Below are 21,649 nucleotides of genomic sequence, written 5' to 3' on the forward strand. Positions count from 1 at the left end.
TGCATACTCCCTGTCCTACTACTTGTTCTGGAAATTTTAATAATCTCTCCTGTGTCTCAAACTAATTTAGCAGTATTAACATAACTGCTATGTCTGAGATTCGTTATAAACAATGCTAAATGCTCAGTTAAGCAACTTAGTTCTGAATACAAACAAAAGCAGTTGGTAAATTACCCTGCATCAATCAGCAGATTAATAAGAATTAAAATACATCGATTTTTCAAACTATCTCCAGGAACTTAAAAAGCATCAATATTTTGTGTTAAATTGTGTAATATTAAATGAGTAGTTGTGTGACGTTTTAAAAAAAAAGTTCTGCATATTTGCTTTGGATTATGCAAGCAACAGTAAAATTTTGACTTAGGTCTGTGAATAAAAAAAGAGCCAAAGATTTATCATTGTTTTTCATTTCTGTTGAGCACTTTCTGCATTCAGTTAATGTAATTTGTGAATTAATAATATTTTGCTAAAAACACATTTCATCTCCCCAAGTTGGAATAAAGATACATGTGGTTTTGAATGCTTCTTTTTCAAATGGAAAATGTATTTGGAATGTTCTGGAAAATCTGGTTATGGCACATGGCTAAATTATGAAGAAAAACAACTCAATACTTAAGTCAAGTTATCAAAAGCACATGACTCTGGAAGTGTTAAATATTTTGAGAGTGAGCCAGCTATATAATTTTGGCTTCTCACAAATAACCAATTGTTACTACAAGTTCTCTCACAACGAAGCAAATAAAATAAGTTTTAATTAGGAAATGATACCGATTATTTATTAGATAAAACAAAAGTACCAGTGATCAGTAAGAGGCAAACATTAGGCTACTTTTGAAGACTTAACACAACAGAACCCACGAGCGATTGAAAAGAGTGCTGTCTTTGTGAAGCTAAAACAATTGAAATATATCCTTAAGAGGCATATATGAGATTGGTCTTACATGACTAGGACTATTTACAGACAAAGACTATATATTCTGTGTCAACATCGAATTTGCAACAGACTGTAGTAATTGTCAGAATTGAATAAAATCAAACACCTAGGATTTCTACCTATATGTTGACATTGAAACTCAACCGGAAATGGAAGAATCCTCAAAAAATAATCAGTTGAGATTATGCCACTTTAAATGGGACAGGACAGAAATTGAGAGTTCAATAAGAGCCTGATCAATAATCACATCAACACTGCGTTTTGCTTATTGAGGAGGGGGAATTTCATTGCTTCCTTTCGGCTGCTGAACTTGCGAACTGTACAGGAAAGAAATAAATGCAGCTGGACTATCATGTCAGCCTTGCACTGAAGATCAACAAAAATAGTTAAGTGCTCTCACATTATGAAGGGCATGGCTTAGATCTATTGCCTGTGGCCCCTTTCAATATACCTCAATAGTATGCCTAAACACAAGACTCAGTAGTATTAACAGCACCACAGTGACTTATCATATCATTTCTGGGAACCTGATTGTTAGGTTATTCTCAGTATCGGTGCTAACATATGGATACACTTTACAATGACCTGTTCTCACCATCAGGACTCAAGTATGATTGTCCAAAACATTTTCACTTACAATTCCTGCGTACCCGGTGGGAAAGGGGCACCATCACATCAGCTTACACTGGATTTGAACTCAGAAACTCCATCAGGTATAAGGATATATTTTCCAATAAATCTGATGTGTATGTGAGGGAGAAGTATTTTCTTTAACAGACAATGAGTGCTCTTTATCAAGGAGTGGCTGGGGCAACATTGAGGTTGTATAAATTGTCTCAATAATGTGTTCTAGTGTTCAATTCAGAAGATCACCTTTCTCTTCAGTGTGATGGAAGATCTGACTGATAGTAACCTAAGCTCCTCTACAGACCTAATAGCAATCCTCAGTTGTCTGCCTTTGCTCATTGTTGTGTGAAGTGTCAGGGCTTTAGACAGACTGTCTAAACATACTGTTTTTAGATCATCCTCTCCATTCTTTTCATAATGTGAGATTCTTCCAGGGGCTAACAATATATCCAAACATAGCACATGTGAGGAATGAAAGATTCACCAGCACTAATCATGCTACAATTTACTACATTCAACATTCTAACTGAGTGGCTGTGGCAAGTTACTGATCGATAATTATGTGCGGATTATTGTTGAAGTATTTGTTAGACTCACTGGCCCTGTGATTCTACAGTGCAGCTGAGATTGGATAAAGCTTAGGGACAGCAGAAGGACACTTCCAAAAGAGACTGAGCCATGGATAGAGCAACTATTCTACCTTTCAGTGGGCAGGAGGTCTATATGATGTCCTTAGACAGTGAGTTAACAAGTTTAATTAGGTGCTTTGAGGGATGGCCATGAGAATCTCCAGAAGAAGTGAGGGCATGTCAGTAGCACAATCACACCTGTCCACTCCCAGATCCATATGCGAGAGAGGATAGCATGTAGGAGAATGACTCCTATATGGACTAAACATAAATATGGTTCAAGTGCAGGTACCTCCAAAAATAATTCATTGGTACCAATGCTGACCACGTTCCTCAAAATGCTTTCAAAAAGATTTTATCGCAGACTTTAAAGGTGCTCCTTTCAATGCTGAAAGAATTACGCTCGAAGTAATTTCCTGGAGTCTCATACCAAGCACCATAACCAACCAGTTGTAACTATCTTGTGATGCCAACTGCATTATGCAGGAACACAGCAGAAGGACGCTTCCAAAAGAGACTGAGCCATGGATAGAGCAACTATTCTACCTTTCAGTGGGCAGGAGGTCTATATGATGTCCTTAGACAGTGAGTTAACAAGTTTAATTAGGTGCCAAGTTACATCGCTATTGTGGATTGATAGCATCCCAGATAGACTGGGAACGATAACTAAGGGAGGTGCAGTCATATGGCCATTATAAAATACTGATGCAGTTCATGCCAGCAATAGAATTAATATACTGTGGGATTAATACTGAGAGGCTGTTTTAAACCTTCCAATATCAGGATGAATAGAAAATAAAATATTGTGTTTTTAAAATTCTGACTTTACAATGTACTCAGATCTGCCGTGAACGCCTACTGGGCTTTCTCCTCAAGTATTTTGTACCCAGTTCTGTCCAGTCCCAAAAAAAAGCATATGTACAAATACTTCTCATCTGATCTTTAGTTCTTTCCACTTTGAAACCATTCTGAGTTTATTTTTTCAAGCTAAGGTTTTGCATCAATTACAGATGTTGAAGGGACACATTTTCTAAAGGTGTTAAAAGAGAAGTTACACAGCCAAGATCAGATCACGTTTTCTACAACATTCACGGAGATCGGCAGGATTAAAGTGTCGGAGCCACGAGGGGTCCCCAGTTGGCTTTCACTGCGGTAGTGCCTTCAGAATGGCGTTCACCTCCTCAGCTACTGCTGTCAGTGCAAACTCAAACTGGTCCTGGGGAAAATAAACCAGCAGTGTGAGAACAGATTGACATTTCATTAGGGCACTAACTGGTTTACCAATTTTTTTTATAAACTATAACCATGTCCATGAGAATTGATACAGTTAACCTTTGTTGTTCTTCCATTTTTTTCCCAACTCTTCATCTCCTTTAATAGCTCTTGCCTGGGATGGTTTTCAGCAGCTCTCTAGCACTTCACACAAGTGCATGACTGTAATCAGTGACTGCCAGGAGGATAACTAACAACGAAATGGCCCCAGAAGCCTGCATGATTCTGTCTTGACTTGCGAATGACCCCACGTACAGGGGAGGTCACCACTCTGCAACCAGGTGCTGGGAACGTGAGCAGAATATTCAACTTTCCAATACCCTCCAGCACCCATGGGGGCATCCTGGCCAGTAAACTGACTGAATTTTAATGAACTCAACACAGGCCAGGGTTCAAAATTCTGGCAGCCTGGACTGTAGCTCACTGCCTGAAAGGGTGGTGGTGGAAGGAGATTTTAAATAAACTTTTGCAAATGATTTGGGCGATTATTTGAAGTGGGGGAAACTGCAGGATGATGGTGGGAGGGCGGGGGTGGATGGGATTAAACAGCTCTGCAATGTTCTTACAGGGAGGAATCTTATGTTCTCAGGTAATGAGCGTGAGTCGGGATCATATCTGGGTTCAGAACTGGCTCCAAATCTCTGGGTGCCCGCTTGCCTGGTATATAAGAGGCTGCCAATGAAGGATGGTCAGTGATTCCCTGGGACTGCAGGCCTGACCACAAAGCCTTGGAAATATAGCAGTGCCATTGCCAAGTCAGAGGGGGAAATTCTTCTTCCATCTTGTTCTCTGAACAAAGTAAAAGTTGGCCATGACTACAAGACTACCCCCATCAGGAGGAAAGGTCTCCCACTGGCTAGCCAGATTCTGCAGCAGTGTCCCACTGATGTTGGTGGGGGTGCAGTGGGTGGGGGAGAGTTTGTCACTGCCCTTCCATCTAAGGTGGCTGTCTGCAGGCTGACTCTGCAGTTTTCCTTTCATTCTCGAGATTTATTGTGCTCCACCGAACTGCCTGGTTTAGCAGATAAAGTGGGTGGAGTAGCCCATGCCAATGCTAAGAGATAGTAGGAACTGCAGATGCTGGAGAATCTGAGATAACAAAGTGCAGAGCTGGATGAACACAGCAGGCCAAGCAGCATCATAGGAGCAGGAAGGCTGTCGTTTCGGGCCTAGACCCTTCATCAATGCTAACTTGCTTTCAGGTGGATCACCAATCAGTCAATGCCTATTTCTCCAAATTCCCTCCCAATCATTACCGCCTCACACCACATCCCATCCCCCCACGCCCCCAATGATAGTGACCTAGCCCTCAAGAGAGCCAGCATGATGGGCCAAGTGGCCTTCTTCTGTGCCCTATCATTCATTGCTCCACCAGCCTGGCAATATATATAATGACCAGATCACCAGACGGTGCCTGTATTGCTGCCAGTGGGGATAAGTTCTCCAAAGGGAATGTGGGGTTGTCAAGACCATGATTTTAGGGTTAGATGGCCCAAGAATCTTGTACATTTCACAAAGTTGTCTCTTAATCTTCTAAATTCCAATGTGTCCAGGCCCAATCTATTAACCTCTTCTCATAAGATAGTCCCTCCATACCTGACATCAGCCTAGTGAACCTTCTCTGCACTGCTTCCAGTGTCAGTATATCTTTCCTCAGATAAGGGGATGAACACGGTTCACAGTATTCCAGCTGCAATCTGACTAAGTGCCTTGTACAATTTTAGCAGAACCTCCAGGCTTTTATACTCCACTCCCTTTGAAATAAAGGATAACATTCCATTTGCTTTCCCTGTTACCCACTGAACTTGGCACTGGCTTTCTGGATGACCTGAGGACAAAGAAATCCGTCTGGCATCAATTAAAAAGAGAAATCCTGAGAGACGGAACACATAGAACAGTACAGCACAGTACAGGTCCTTCGGCCCACGATGTTGTGCCGAACTTTTACCCTAAAACATGGGGTTCATTGTAATATTTAGATGACCATCCCTCCTCCCACAAGCAGGTTGGTTGCCTGTCCCTTCTCCTGATTCTATTAAAATGGGAAGTATGTGGACTCAAGACCTTTTTGGTTCCTGTTTCCAATGTTTAATCTCTGACCTGACCCTATTTTGGCGAGTTAAGATTCCTTTGGCTAACAGCTCACTGTGGGATAAGGATGCCAGAAAGTGCTCTAGGATACCAGAGAGGGCACCTGTACAGCCCCAAACAAATGGAAATATAAACACAACCACAGGATCACTATAGTGTGGAAGCAGGCCACTGAGTCCACATCAACACCCACAAGAAGCATCCCACCCAGACCCACCCCATCCCTGTAACCCTGCATTTGCCATGGCCAATCCAACTAACCTGCAAATCTTTGGACTGTGGGAAGAAACCTGAGCAAACTCATGCAGACCTGGGGAGAAAGTGCAAACTCTGCACTGATAGTCATCCAAGGGTGGAATTGAACCCAGGTCCCTGTTGCTGTGTAGGTAGCAGTGCTAAGCACTGAGTCACTGTGCCACCGATAGAGCAGAGAAGGTGAAGGAGACATTCTGCACAGTCATTCAACATTATGAGGGGGCTTTGATGAAGTAAATAAGGAGAAACTATTTCCACCGCCAGGAAGGTCAGTAACCAAAAGGGCACTAACTTGAAAGAACTAGCAAAAAAGTAAGGGGGCCTGAAGAGGACAGACTCATCTCATTGGCAAATTTACCTGATGTGGAATACACTGCCTGTAAAGGTGATGGATGCTGATTAAATAGCAACTTCCCGAAGAGGATTTGGATCTCTAATTGAAAATGTTTTCTAAAAAAAATTGAAGAAAGAGCAAAGCAGTGAGTCCGATTGAATTTTTCTTTTAGAGTGGCAGCGCAGTGGACAGACTGGCCTCTTCCTGTGTACCATGTTTCTGTTTTGAACCCTGCAAGTTCGATTAGTGAGGAACATACAAGTTTTCCAGGTCTGAGACTCCAGTTCTGCCAAAAGCTCCAGCCCTGAATCCCTGATCCGTCTTTGGTCTTTTCGGATGTCAATAGACTTTCTGTGTACTTCCATGATGTCATTCCAGATTTTGTCGGGATTGAGATAATATACAAATCATTTCACTTGCTGCCCAAACATTGTCAGATAATGGCACAGCTACTTACTGAAGTTAGATGATATTTTAATAAAAACTTTTATCAATAAATTTGACACAGGTTTATCCAGGCAATTGTAATAACTAGTCACTGACACTGGTACAGTGTCTTGACTTCTGTTTGCTACAGGACTTGCCATAATTGACATTGCAGACCTGACTTTTAATCCGCTCATTTAAATGACTTTGAAGGCTTTCTACTCCTTATTTGTATTCAGTGATGCGAGCGCATGGTTTGTTTAGATCCATCCAGGAAAAAAAAACTCTCTTGAGAGAACCTCCCGCTGGTGTGTAATTAGATATTTATAATTCACCACGCATCTGAATAGATGTATTAGTGTGTGTGAAATGGGATGCTGTTGCTTAGCAGCAGTCAGAGCACGTTTCTGCTGTGATTAGGATTCTTGTACCTGGGTACATGACTCAGAGGGCACACTTGATTCTAACCTTTTGGTCAACTCGGACTGATCCACCCCAGTGCCTCTCACTCCTTCGCAACTGCTTTAACTGGCATAGAATCAGATAAACTCAGCTAATGCACAGCAAATGTTGAGGAAATCAAATTCCAAATTGAACGAAAGTTTTTTTGCACCCGATTTCCCTGTTCTCCTCTCCCCAAAAGGTTCCATGAGTGCCAACAGGCATTCTCCAACACTGAATGCACATCTTTCACACGAGGCTGGGCAGGCTATCTGACTGCTGGGGCATGTGGAGGCATTGTAGACAAATCCTAATCCCAATCTCATCCAAACACCTCATGTCATTTACAGCAGGGGCTCCTGAACTGTGATGGGAGTGGGCTTCCAGATGATTATTTGCTTTAATTGTCCCCCAACTCTGAGTCCCTCGGGGTGCTCTGTTTCATACCCATACATTACAGGATGACTGTAAAGAAACGGGTGGCAATTATAAAGGCCAGAGTTCTGATGCTAGGGGCAGGTTGAAGGATTGGAGGAGGTGGTGTGGAGTGTAACATTGGGTTCCAGGGCAATGGCTCTGTCTCGGTTGCCCTGAAATGCCGCTGGGATTTGAAATTCTGGGTCCTTGAGTATCTCGTTCTCAGAAGACTGCCTTCTGCCACCACTCCCCAGTGATTGGGAGGCAGTGCTTGGTGGCTGGGTGAGGGTGAAACTCCCAGCTTGAGGAAGTGAATAGCCTGCTGGCTGACATATACCTGCAAGGAGACCCTGCCAAGCAGAGGCAGGCTGGCTCTCTACTTCTCAGGCACAGCATAAAGCCACTGCCTCTGTGTAAAAACTCTGGACAAAGTGAAGGATTAAACGACATTGCCATAGCTCATAAGCATGTTCCATCAACAGGTCATGTACAATATCATCATGAGCTCTATCCCATTATGTTAACACCACTGGGTAGAATTTGGTAGAATGCAGCCGCACCCCCCATGGAGCTCCATCTCAGTCCAGCCTGTGTTAAACCTGACTGACCACCTCCGTCCACTCCCTTCCTCAGCAACAGTGGAATAGTCAGATCCCACAGAGTGACCAAAGAAAAAATGACAAATTCGAGATGTAGAAAATTGAAAAAGAACTCAGCAAATATTAGAAATGTCTTAGGCAACAGCTCAATCCCTTAGTTAATAGTCTCACCAGAAAGAACAATCTGTTTCCTTTTCCTGTTGTTGCCTCACGCGCTGTGCATTTTCTGTTTTAATTTATTTTAATTTTTTTTTTACGTCTTTGTTTACCTTTGTCTGAACCATCATTGGTCTCTGGTCTCGCAAATGTTCCAGCGTAGCAGCTATATCGATCTCCTTAGCACCTGCCAACAAACCACAATCCAAAGTGATATCAAACTGCTTCACCATTCCTGCAAATCTCCCCAAATCAGATCCTGCATCTTCTCAAAAAACACTGTTCGTTTTCACTCAGAACTCTAATGCTCAGCAGTTGAGTACATGCCATTACAATTCAGAGAGATTGAGCACTGTTAAGTCTGCACAAACTCCAAGCCCGCATTCAATGTGCTTGACCCTCAGCAGGTCTCTGAATTTAGCCTGATGATCCACACATTAGTATTCCCATCTCCTTAAGAATGGGATTTAAATGCCTACCTTGCGAGCCATAGAACCCACGACCAGCACATTAAAACTGTACTCCTCAGTGCTGAAAACATTTGCCCTTCCAAAGCTTATTGATTGCCGGTTTGTTCAGTTGGCTGGATGGCTGATTTGCAGAGAGATGCCAACAGTGTGGGTTCAATTCCTGCATTGGCTGAGGTTACCAGGAAGGACTCTCCTTCTCAACCTCTCCCCTCACCTGAGGCATGGTGACCCTCAGGTTAAACCACCACCAGTTGACGCTCTCTGATGAAAGAGAGCAGCATGATGATCTGGCAAGACTATAGCGACTTTACCTTTACTACCAGTGCTTTTGAGCAGTACTGCACTTTAAAGCCTAATTATTTATTGCCAGTGGTAGCATAGTGATAAAGTAAGAGGATTCTACAACTTTACAGACATATTTTATTTTCCCTACACCGTATTGCTGCCAATAAGCCTAGCAACACTGGATAACCCAGATGCAAAGTCATTGGTGGACGTTAGAAGTATGCTTACTGTATATCACAGCTCTTTAAATGGGGTAGATAATATAGCAATACAGTAGCTGCAGTTAGATCCTGCTACTGAGTCATTTATTTGTTGCTTCTGCATTCATTATCGCTGCGCCGTAAACTGCGACCAATCTATCAGGACAGCCACTAATGCAGTTTCCGAACAGTTTCACATTGATGGTGATCAATCAGTAATTATGAGTGCTATAGTAATCACCTTGTTGAATCCCTAAGGCCTCCTCCCTGACTCTTGTCTCATTATCTTTTTGTCCTAATTGTGGCCAAATCTCTTATTAATGAAAGCCAAAATGGGAATACCTCACTGAGCATTTACCTAATTACTGCAAACAGGTCTGCTCCATCTTCTTCTGCTGTTTCTTTTTTGAAGAAAAAAGACTACACATCGATATTAATTAAAAATAAACTTCCAGTCTGAAGTGTGTTTCAAGGGCAGTTCGAATTCTGATTACTGTTCTTTTGATTGTCCTCCTGGCATTTCCACTACATTTCAAATGATTAGGATTCAGGATTTATAGGGACGGTATACAGGGTGTTAAGGTTCCAAGCTGCATTCTTAGGAAGGGATTCAGCCTTGTGACCTGGATAAATGCAAATGCGGTAACAGTTTCTGGTCATAATGCAGAGGTGAAGAGTGTGTAATTGGCAACTTGAGGACTGTGAAATGCATCTTATTTGTGTTTGCCAACATGAGCGCTGTTTTCAACCTCCAAAGACTGGTTTTAACTCCTAGTGGGAGTTGGATATTTCCTTCATCTTTAGTAGGTTTGCATGTCACAGACGAGGCTAGCATTTGTTCCCCATCCCCAGTGCACTTGAACATTTTCTTATCCATTCACAGGATGAGGGCATCTCTGGCCAGGCAGCATTTATTGCCCATCCCTAATTGCCCAGAGGGCTGTTAAGAATCAGCCACATTGCTCTGCGTCTGGAATCAGATGCAAACCAGATCAGAGCATGATGGCAGATTATCCTTACCAAGGGGCATTAGTGAGCCACATGGGATTTTACCACAATAACTCTTGTCAAGGTCACCATTACAGAGACTGGCTTTGTATTACAACGGGCTTATTAATTGAACTCCAAGCCACTTGCGGTGATGGGGGGATGGATTTGACCTGTGTTGTCAAAGTCTTAGCATGAGCTTCTGTATTGCCAGTCCAACATTGACCCTCATGGGTGGGGGTGGAGAATGGGAGAGGAGGCAGTCAGCAAACCATAGCCTGAGATCCAGGAGATAGGAAGTGGGTTGGGCCTAACCTGAGGCCCTTCATCTTGTAGTCGCTCGACCAACAAAGTGGGAAGCAGTAACTAACGGGTTGGGTGAGGACTGGGGAAGGGTGTTTTGGGTGGTAGGAGGGCGTTGAGTAATGGTTACCAGCAAGCACTCCAATTGGCTTTTGGGACGGTGTCACGGTGAGAAGAGGAGGTGAGGGGCTGCCTGAGATGCCCTTTCAGAGCCAAGAAAAACATTCACATCAGAGGCTTCTCATCCCCAAGGTAGGTCAGGCAGGATCGGGCCTGCAGTTAAAATTACACCTGATCCTGCTGACAACCTTAGAGCTAAATGTGCATGCGTCCTAGCAGTGCGTGTGCCCCTTACTTGATCAAAACAGCCGGTTAAATTCACCACAATCAAGAAGGCAGTGGGATTAGGAAGGAAGGAGGGATGAGATGTCCCCCATCCAGTGGGACTGCATGAAAAGGTCAAAGGTCAGCCAACTTAGCTTCACTGAAACACTCAGGACATCGGGAATAGCTGTGGAATAAAAGTCCCTCTAATCAGAAATGTACTTGCCAGATGAGTTGGGGCAACATTTCAGTTTTCCACCCTGCTTAACATTATGCAGGCAAAATGGTCAAGTTGGTGCCTGTTTTATGATGCAGATAAAATGTAGACCAGAATCTGGATTACGAATCTCCCATCTCGTTTCACAAAGTAACTGTGCAACCAGGAGAGCTGCAGTGCAGCTGCATTTGAAGCCAGACCTCCTAGTGCCCCAAAAATAACTGAATCTAAGAATCAACAACCTCATCAGCAAATAATTTGCGTGCAAGTGCTTCCATCAGTTCTGAATCTGGTATTTCTAAAGTTCCAAATAAAAGATAATGAACATTTAATCAGCACATTTGATGGTTGGATCACATCCCCACTCATATTTGTAGAGCACTTACAACACAGTGTCATTCAATGATAGCAATGCCTGCATTCTACAGCTGATGCCCCATTACAAAGCCTCAATAGGATTGCTAAACTGAAGCAGCCAGATTAAAAGGAGTGAGTCTTCAGCACTAATTCCTTTCATCCAGGCTGGATTTGAAACTATTTTGGAGTACAGAAAGTGAAGTGTCTAATTCAGCCTTTCACTAAAACCCTCCCACAGTGGCAAGGGATTCTCCCTTCTGTGCAGAAGGTCAGTTCAGGCTTTGTCTAGTGGTAGACAAATGCAGGCTGTGGCTATTGCTTTGCCAATCAGGTTGGGCAATGCTTGGAAAGGCCAGGAGGTCAAAAGTGGTCAACAAAGTTTGAGGTACCACTGACACCAGCGCCAGCTGGCCCCTTGGCCTTCATCTCAGACCAACCTGCTCTGAATCCAGGAGCTGTCATGGAAGATTATTCCGAAATTGTTTGAAAATTCCAAGCCTGAATGGACAGAAACTTGATCAGGCCCCTTAATGAGTTCCAGGGCCTTTAATTGACAGTGATCACTTTACCCACACTAGCCCCCTGACAAGACCATCCCTGAGGTATCAGAGTCCCAAGATGGCCTGCAGCGAACCATCCACAGTGGGCCCTGACACTTTGACACTCCCTTATCTCTGCTCTTCACCTCACTGATGCTGCCAGAGGCGCTGAGTATTTTCTGTTTTGATTTCAGATTTCCACAACCTGCAGTATTTTGCTTCGATAGTTATTTATCATCCTGCTTTTCACTGGGCACTGCTGCTCCAGACCAGCTGCCATTCTAGCCCCGGCAACACCAGCTCAGGCCTTTCGGAGAAAAAAAGGCATTAAAATGCTTTGATGATGTCATAAGGCACAAAATACCATTACTTTCCTTTACGAATGCCACACCATTGTGGGGAGGGTAATACCTGTGGTAAAGTGGGTAGTAATCTGCGAGTCAGAAGATTGTTAGTCACTGCCCTCTGAAACATCTTGGCAAATGGCCACTCCTTTCAAAGGTAATGAGGGATAGGCAACACTGACATCCCATGAAAGAATGAAGAAGTCTCAGTCCTCAAACTTGAAGTACAAACTAAGCTGACACAACACTCAAGGGAGTGTCGCACTGTTGGAGATGCGGTCTTTTGAGGGAGACATTAAACAGAGGCCTTGCCCCATTTCCCAGATATCAGATATTCTGGCTCAATTTCAAAGCAGAGCAGGGGAGCCCTGATCAATATGGATAGCTCAATCGACATCATTAAAACAGATGGTCTTGTCATAGCAACATCACTGTTTGCAGAATCTTGCTGGGTGCAAACTGACTGCCACGTTTGTAATTCATAGGCTGTAAAATGTTCTGGCATGCCCTGACGTTTTGAAAGCAACTACATAAATGCAAGTCATTTTTTTTTATTCATTTGGAGAAATGTTTTCTCTGTACACCTTTCGCAACAAAGACTTAAACAGGCTTCCACCACAAATACCAAATAGAGGAAACAGTCACCCACTTAAACTATACTATATATTGTTTGCAAATGAATTGAAAAGGTCCAAAAAATACTGTAAAGCATTTGATAGAAATTATTCAGCATCTTATTTTGTGATGTTGGATATTCAGGGACCTTTGCTGCTTCAGTTACAATAATCTCTCATTACAGGCTCTCATGTGTCAATAGCTCCTCATAAAAGTGCCAAACTTTCCAGGTTACAGGCATCTGAAACTTGAATTTATGTCCACTTTACACTGCACCATCATAATTCATAGAAGATCACAGAAATCACGGAATCCCTAACAGCAGATAGAGGCCATTCAGCCCATTTGTTCTGCACCTACTGTCCAAGGAGCATCCCAATCCCCCACCCTGTCCCCAAAACCCCACATTTGTCATAGCTAACCCACCTGCCCTGCACACTCTAAGACAATTTAGCATGCCCAAACCACCTAGCTTGCACATCTTTGGACTATGGGTGGAAACTGGAGCGACTGGCGGAAACCCACGCTGAGATGGGGGAATGTGCAAGCTCCTCACAGGCAGTCACCTGATGCTAAAATTAAGCCTGGATCCCTGGTGCGGTGACAGAATCATCATTATGATTGGCGGCCCCCTCGCAGATGAGGATGACTCTCTTCCACTCACGGAGTGAGTCTGTAGGTGGTTGTACAGACCGATGCAGCTTCTGCAGGCAGTGAGGTAGAAGGTGGCCGTGGGAAGGGGTGAGTGAGGTGTCGGCGTGGCAGCACGCTCCTTTCGCTGCCTTCACCCGGCTTTTGCTTATTCCTGTCAGCGAGTCTCGAGGTGCTCGACGCCTTCCCGAATGCTCCTCCTCCACTTTGGACAGTCTCAGGCCTGGTGATTCCCAGGTGCCTGTGGGAATGCTGCACTTTGCCAGTGAGGCCTTGAGGGTATCACTGAAGCGCTTCCTCTGTCCACCTGGGGCTTGCCTCCCCTTTTGGAGCTGGGAGTGAAGCATCTGCTTGGGGAGTCTCATGTCGCTCGTGTGGACGATATGACCAGCCCATCACAGCTGATCAAGAGCGGTCATTGCCTAGATGCTGGGGACATTGGCCTGGTCGAGGATGCTGGTGTCGGTGCATCCATTTTCCTAGTGGATTTGTAGGATGTTGCACAGGCAGCATTGGTGTTACTACTCCAGAGCCTTGAGATATCTGCCATAGACGGTCTACATCTCAGAATCATGGGAGGTAACAGTGCTAACCACTGACCATTGTGCCACCTAAATGTTATTACACACCTCTGGAGCAAGTGGAACTTGAACCCAGAACCTCCTAGCTCAAAGGCAGGAACACTACCACGGTGCCATATGACCCCTTAATAATACTACTAGGCATTCGCCTTTTGAACATTCCCTGACAGCCTTATCCTCGGATAATTTCTGGCTGGGCAAGATTCATGTGTTCTATATAGGTGCTGCTAACAAGTATTTCAAAAAAAAAAGATATTCTCTCCACAGAAATATCACGCTAATCTTCAAATGTTTGATGAACATCGAGAATTTAGAAGGGTAAGGGATGATCTCATTGAAGTTGTCAAGATATTAATAAAAGACAGGTACATAGGATAAACTATTTCCACTGTTTGGGGATTCTACAACTATGGAGTACAGTCTAAGAATTATTAGAATTTCTTTTATTAGAATCCCTAAGTGTGGAAACAGGCCCTTTGGCCCAACAAGTCCACACTGACCCTCAGAGCATCCCACCCAGACCCATCCCCTATAACCCACCTAATCTACACATCCCTGAACACTACAGGCAATTTAGCATGGCCAATCCACCTAAACTGCACATCTTTGGACTGTGGGAGGAAACGGGAGCACCCGGAGGAAACCCACGCAGACACAGGGAGAATGTGCAAACTCCATACACGGTCGCCCGAGGGTTGAATTGAATCTGGGTCCCTGGCGCTATGAGGCAACCACTGAGCCACCGTGCTGTCTCAAAATAGATACACACCCAACAGAGGTCAAAACGTGAGGGCCAGACAGTTCAGGAGGGATGCTAGGAAGCACTTCTACACATAAAGGATGGTAGTGGTATGGAACCCTCTTCCACAAATATTGTGGAGATGCCAGTGTTGGACTGGGATGGACATAATCAGAAGTCACATGACACCAGGTTATAGTCCAACAGGTTTATTTAAAGCCACAAGCTTTTGGAGCGCTAACGAATGAGCAGTGCTCCAAAAGCTTGTTAATTTAATTAAAGCTGTTGACTATAACCTGGTGTTGTGTGACTTCTGACTTCTTCCGCAAATGGCAGTGGATGCTGGATCAATTGTTAACTTTAAATCTAGTTAAGTTTTTGTTAAGCAAAAGTGCTAAGGGATATGGGCCAAAGACAGGTATATGGTGTTAGGTCACAGATCAGCCATGATCTCAATGAATGACAGAACAGGCTCAAGGGGCTGAATGGCCTACTCCTGTTCCTGTGTTCTTATGGCAAGCCAGTGATTTCTGGTTGAATATACTCCTAAAGGGAAAGAAAAATACTGCCTTGTACTTGAGGTTTCTTAAATACTTCCTTCCCTACACTTTGACGTATGATCAAAATTAGACAGGGAAAGACAGGAACTCCCAGTATTTACCCCTGCACTGTAGGTAGAGAAAGCGAGCACATTAACCCTTTTCACTCTGAGTGCTGTCAGATAGCCACTGTAGGAAGGAACCAGGACAAGGGAAATTCAGTCAACTTTCAAATAAATGGGGAATTCAAAATGAAATGCTCAATTACTAACATCAACAATACCTTTACCAGCCAATGTAACAACCATATAACAATGTATCTACTATCTACTCTTCCCGAATGACTCAGAGACTGGGCTGTATATCTTTGTTTAAAAGCTGTTGTTGGACTCAGTTCTTATTCCTCATCTCCATATGCGTGTAGTGTTACTATTTCTTCTCTCATTTAATACTAATTCTTTAGTATTCACTCTTCTGTTACTGCCAAAAAGCTTGGTTAAATTGGCTCCTTTTAAAAGAAACATTGGGATCTGGGATAAAGATATCCACAAATGAAAATATTCTTTACAAATTATCCTTGTTGAGTGGGTAAATAAAGAAGAGAGCCAGATGGCTTCCCTTCACCTGCGAGCTTGGAAAGTTGGGCTATCCTGTCTTAAAGTGTAAAAGAGTCACAGAGTCATTGAGATGTACAGCACAGAAACAGACCCTTCAGCCCAACCAGTCCATGCTGATCAGATATCCTAAATTAATCTAGTCCAATTGCCAGCATTTGGCCCATATCCCTCCAAACCCTTCCTATTCATATACCCATCCAGATGCCTTTTAATTATTGTAGTTGTACCAGCCTCTACCATTTCCTCTGGCAGCTCATTCCAAACATGCAACACTCTCTGTGTGAAAAAAATTGCCCTTTTAAATCTTTCCCCCCTCACCTTAAACATTTGCTCACTACTTTTAGATTCCCCTACCTTGAGGAAACAACATTAGCCATCAACCCTATCCATGCCCCTCATTTATGTATAAACCTCTATAAGGTCACCCCTCAGCCTCTGATGCTTCAAGGAAAATAACCCCAGCCTACTCAGCCTCTGCCTACAGCTGAAACCTTCCAACCCTTGCAACATCCTAGTAGATCTTTACTGCATCCTTTCAAGTTTCACAACATCTTTTCTAGAGCAGGGAGACCAGAATTGAATGCAGTATTCCAAAAGTGGCCTCACCAATGTCCTCTACAGCCATTACATCTCCTCCCAACTCCTAGACTCAACGCATGGACCAATAAAGGCAAACATTCCAAATGCTTTCTTCACCACCCTGTCTACCTGCAACTCCACTTGCAAGGAACTATGAACCTGCACCCCAAGCAGGTAATGCATTGGGGAACCTCACGTAGGGACTGGTAATCACTGGACGGGTTCTGTTCATAGCACTCACTAATCATCAATCCAGAATGTTTCATTCTCTGAATCTTGATCCTTGCTGTAATAGTAAATGCCCCTTGTAAGAAGTGCAGTTAGGGAGGGGCAATATCTGCTTGCCAGCAATGCCCACAGCCTATAAAAAAGTAGGAAATAATGTTGAGAGGTACCCAACATGAAAAGAGGTGCAGGCTGAAACCCAACCAACTGGCTGAATCAACCCAATGAGCCAAAGCAATGACCCAAAGAGAAATCATCATCTTTGCTCTTAATAGTCACTATATTTTGAAATATGGGGTTGAACTTTTCAAGTTGGATCTTGATCCTGACATTGGGTTCAATTTCAGGTCAGGAACCTGAGGTGGCTGGAGTTGGGGACATCAGCTGGAATGTTTCCAGAAGTGGCCAATTAAGAAGTTGCCTGTAGGAGTCTCATTGATTAAGGATAGCAGACTAATCTTTTTTTTATTCATTTGTGAGATGTGGGCATCATTGGTCAGTCCAGCATTTATTGCCCATCCCTAATTGCCATTGAGAAGGTCGCAGTTAAGCTGCCTTCTTGAACTGCGGCAGCCTTTTTGTTGTAAGTACACCCATAAGGCCATTAGGGAGGGATTTTGACTGAATGACAGTGAAGGAACAACAATATATTTCCAAGTCAGGATGGTGAATGGTTTGGAGGGAAAACTTCAGGTGGTGTGGTTCCCACGTGTGTGTTGCCCTTGTCCTTCGAGATGGAAATGGTTGTCGGTTTGCAAATCGATATCAAAGGAGCCTTGCTGAATTTTTGTAATGCATCCTGTAGATGGTCCATACTGCTGTTACGGTGTGCCAGTGACTGAGGCAGTGAATGTTTGTGGATGTGTGCCAATCCAGTGGATGGTTATTCCCTGTAGATGGTATCAAGCTTCTTGAGTGCTGTTGGAGCTGCATTCATATAGGCAAGTGGGGAGTATTTCATCACACTCCTGACTTGTGCCTTGTAGAAGTTGGACAGGCTTTGGGGAGTCAGGAAGTGAGTTGCTCACTGCAGTATTTCTAGCTTCTGACCTGCTCTTGTAGCCATAGTATTCAGAGAAATGGGTTTCCCAATGAGAGGACTGCAGCAGTGTCCGGCTGGTGGGCCCATGGGAGGGGTAGGTACTGCTCAGGCAGGCAGTAAAGCATATGGATACTTCAACTGGGTGGTACATGGAGTGCCTACAGAGAAGCCAACAAAAAGAGACTCAAAGTTTGTTCTAATTTTTTTCCTTTATTCATTCATGCTATGAGGGTGTCAGCGCCTAGGCCAGCATTTATTGCCCATCCCTAATTACCCAGAGGACTGTTAAGAGTCAACCACATTGCTGAGGGTCTGGAATCACATGTAGGCCAGACCAGGTAAAGATGGCAGTTTCCTTCACTAAGGGACATTAGTGAACCAGATGGGTTTTTAACCCAACAATCAATTCATGGTCATCATTATATTCTTAATCCCAGATATTTATTGTATTTAAATTCCACCATCTGCCATGGCAGGATTTGAACCCAGGTCCCCAGAATGTTAATGTGGGTTACTGGATTAACAGTCTAATGACAGTACCACTAGGCCATCGCCTCCCCTACGATTACATTGCCTTCCCTCCCCAATTACAATTGAGAATAACATGTTATTTTTCAGAAAATAACAACTTTGCTAAGTGAACACTTGATTCCAGAAAATATAACCTTTATAAAGAGTAGCTCTGCAGACCACATGAGTTACTAGTACATTACACAAAGAACATTAAAATAGCCCATGTCCTGTAACTGGCCAAATCAAATTACTGGATCTAAGGCAATTACTGCTTAATGCTTATATTTCAGCTATAAGGATTAGCAGGGTCATTGATGGCAAAATTCCACGAAACAAACTCGATACACTTCTTTCACAGAACTGAGTATGTATTTTTTTTCCATTGGTGTAGCTTTATCCAGATTAATGAACCCAAACTACCTTCCTGATACTAGAGGTCAGTTAATATCTTCTTGAGTAGAATTCAGGAACTGGAAATGTGTTGATGTTGTACCAGTTCTACAAATACTGGAAGGTAAGCATTCAATATGGCATGGCCCACCACATTGATAAGGGGTCTGGAAACAGAGCCCAGGTTCACATTGGAAACAGACTCTAGTCCTCTTCTAAAACCCGTAAGAACTGCAGATGCTGTAAATCAGGAACAAAAATGGAAGTTGCTGGAAAAGATCAGCAGGTCTGGCAGCATCTGTGAAGAAAAAAATCAGAGTTAATGTTTCGGGTCCGGTCTGTTCTGAGGAAGGGTCTCAAAATGTTAACTCTAATTCTTTTCTTCACAGATGCTGCCAGACCCGCTGATCTTTTCCAACAACTTCTGTTTTTGTTCTAGTCCTCTTCTGCTTCACTTCAAAATTGGGCAGTGGTAAATACAGCAGGTGCTAGGCCGAGTGGTCCTGGTCCACTTGACGTCTGACCTGCTGTCCTTAAAGGCACTGCAGCCAGCACTAAGGCAGGTGTGTTTTGTAAGATGCTTGTCTTACATACCAATTCCAAAGACTGCTGCCAGTCATAATAGTCTAGCCCAGCCTGATTATCTTCATTCCTTCCAGGATCCATCTGCAGGGCACTAAGAGGATCTTTTCCTGGCAAAGCTGGCTTGCAGCGACAGTAGGCTTATTTCATTCAGGGGTCTGATTAAGACCAAGGCATTATGTCTCATTGCGAACAGCCCTCATTTCTTCCTGGTTTGGTGCAAGAAATCATTTCTTGATCAGTTTGCCGTGGACTGTAGTGACCAACTTCTCTCCTTAAAAGTTCTTTGATCTCTGAGGTTATATTCAACAAACTGAAAGAGGGAAAGGCATCTCTCCAAAATGCAAAAGCTTCATTTTAATTGGACTATTTTATCGGGACGGTATTTCTGTAGAAAAGTATTTTGAGAAATTAATTTTGTAGAGAACACCCACTTACATAAAACTGCTTTGAGCACTCCTTTAATGCAGTTATTACCCATTCGATGCTCCACTGATTTTCTTCTTCCACAATATAAGTCAGGCGATTTCCTTCAGGTAGCTTGATGGTTAGTTTAACGTCAACTCTGTTTTCTCTCCCACAGATGTTGCCAGACCTGCTGATCTTCTCCAGCATTTTCTTTTTTTTTGTTTAACTCCTTGTCAACAGAATGCAATGTCCAGCAGCACAATGCTCCCTCAGTTTGACACTAAACTGTCAACTTTGATCATAAAGTTTGGGTTTGCTGCTCTCGGTACCCACAATGGAAGTTTCATCTTGTTCGGTTGCAATCATCCATGGCTCCTGAATGTAAGATCCACACTACCCCCTCCACCCCCACTACCCCAACACCCTTCCCATATCCCCACTGTTCCCAATTTCAGCTCCCCAACTCCATCCCCCCACACCCGCTCAATATCAGCGGAAGGTGACTGGGGAGGTGGTAGATTCAGCAGCAGTGATAGCATCACGGCCCGATGTGGGAAGAGCGAGCGGTGAGGCGGCTCCCCTGGCAGCTGCGGTCTCCAGGAGAACAAGTGGAGCACTGACTGATCAAAGACTGCTGAACCTTTAACTTTGTTCCTTTATTTTTTCTAACTTATGTTAAGAAGGACTTCAATTTATTTTTTAAATCATTCACAGAATGATGGCGTTGCTGGCCAGGCCAGCATTTATTGTCAACATCCAACTGCCCAGAGTCAGCCACATTGCTGTGGGTCTGGAGTCACATGTAGGCCAGACCACGTAACAATGGCAGTTTCCTTCCCTGAAGGACATTAGTGAACACGATGGATTTTTCCAACTATTGACAATGGATTCATGGTTATCATGCAATTTCTAATTCTAGATTTTTATTGAATCTGCTGTAGTGGGATTTGAACCTGGGTGCTCAAAACATTACCTGGGTCTCTGGATTAATTGTTTAGCAATAATACCACAAGGCCATCGCCTCCCCAGTTAATGCTTAATGTTAACTATTACCGTATTTCTTTTTTTTTTGGTTATTATAAAAAGGTAATGCTTAACTTTTTAAATGTTTCTTTTACTACTTTGTACCTAAGTTTTTTGTATCTGGTTACTTTTATACATAAAATGGCGCACGTGTGGTGATATTTTACACTTTTCATTGTAATCCTGTACTTCGGTACTTGAGTACACGTGACAATAAAATCTAAATCCAAATCTATCGAAAACTGATCCCACTCTCCAGCTCAATGGGTGAGGTTTATTCAGACTGTGAAGCATCCCACTGCCACAGGCCACCAACTCCCTACCTCTTCCAGAAGCCAAGTCATCGGGCAGGATTTCAAGGAAGCCCAGGTGATTAAAATGATCGTTTCAAGAAGCGATAAGTTTTTTCATTTCACCACACCATGCCCCCATCCAAACCCAACATGACGTTAAAACAGAGGCCAACATCCAAACATACACATCTCTGTTTCTAAACTTGAGTATTACTTCAACATTCAATTGCTGAAACTATCTAATCAAATATTTTTAATTAGGATTCTTCCATCACATCTATAATCCCCACGTTCACAAGCAGCAGGCTCAGGATTTGATTTTTAAATAGTCTATGCACTGCTGCTAACTCTCTTGACTCTTCAGTCACTCTTTTATTTCTTCAAGCTCAAATGCAGACTATTCTTAGTTTATTGATACAATTACCCTTTACTTTGTAACCGACATTGCAGTCTTCAACTTAAAATATTTGATTTGTCTTGCTTTCCATCCTCCTTTGACCTTTGTCAAGGTGAAAGCTTTGGAAATTTCCACATTCTCTGTAATTGCACTGGGTTGAGTTACAGATCTTAGCCTTCTCTGTATTTATTACAGAAACCACAAGGTTAAAGGAGAGATTCCCTTACCTGTCCATGCAATGACCAACT

At 43.2% G+C, this 21,649-nt stretch overlaps 1 protein-coding gene across 1 annotated transcript in view; it reads right to left on the reverse strand.

The window, feature by feature from the left end:
• Positions 1-754: 754 nt before the first annotated feature.
• ptprn2 (protein tyrosine phosphatase receptor type N2) overlaps positions 755-21,649 on the reverse strand; it is a 684,474-nt gene continuing 663,579 nt past the window's right edge. Inside the window, exons 19-20 of the mRNA XM_048606124.1 lie at positions 8,295-8,368; positions 755-3,406 (exon numbers count right to left, since the gene is read on the reverse strand). Of these exons, the coding sequence (XP_048462081.1) occupies positions 3,335-3,406; positions 8,295-8,368 (146 nt within the window). The 3' untranslated portion in view covers positions 755-3,334. The remainder of the gene's footprint in view (positions 3,407-8,294; positions 8,369-21,649) is intronic.

The sequence above is a fragment of the Rhincodon typus genome, chromosome 2 (genome assembly GCF_021869965.1).
Source record: "Rhincodon typus isolate 14 chromosome 2, sRhiTyp1.1, whole genome shotgun sequence".
In the NCBI taxonomy this organism is placed as follows: Eukaryota; Metazoa; Chordata; class Chondrichthyes; order Orectolobiformes; family Rhincodontidae; genus Rhincodon; species Rhincodon typus.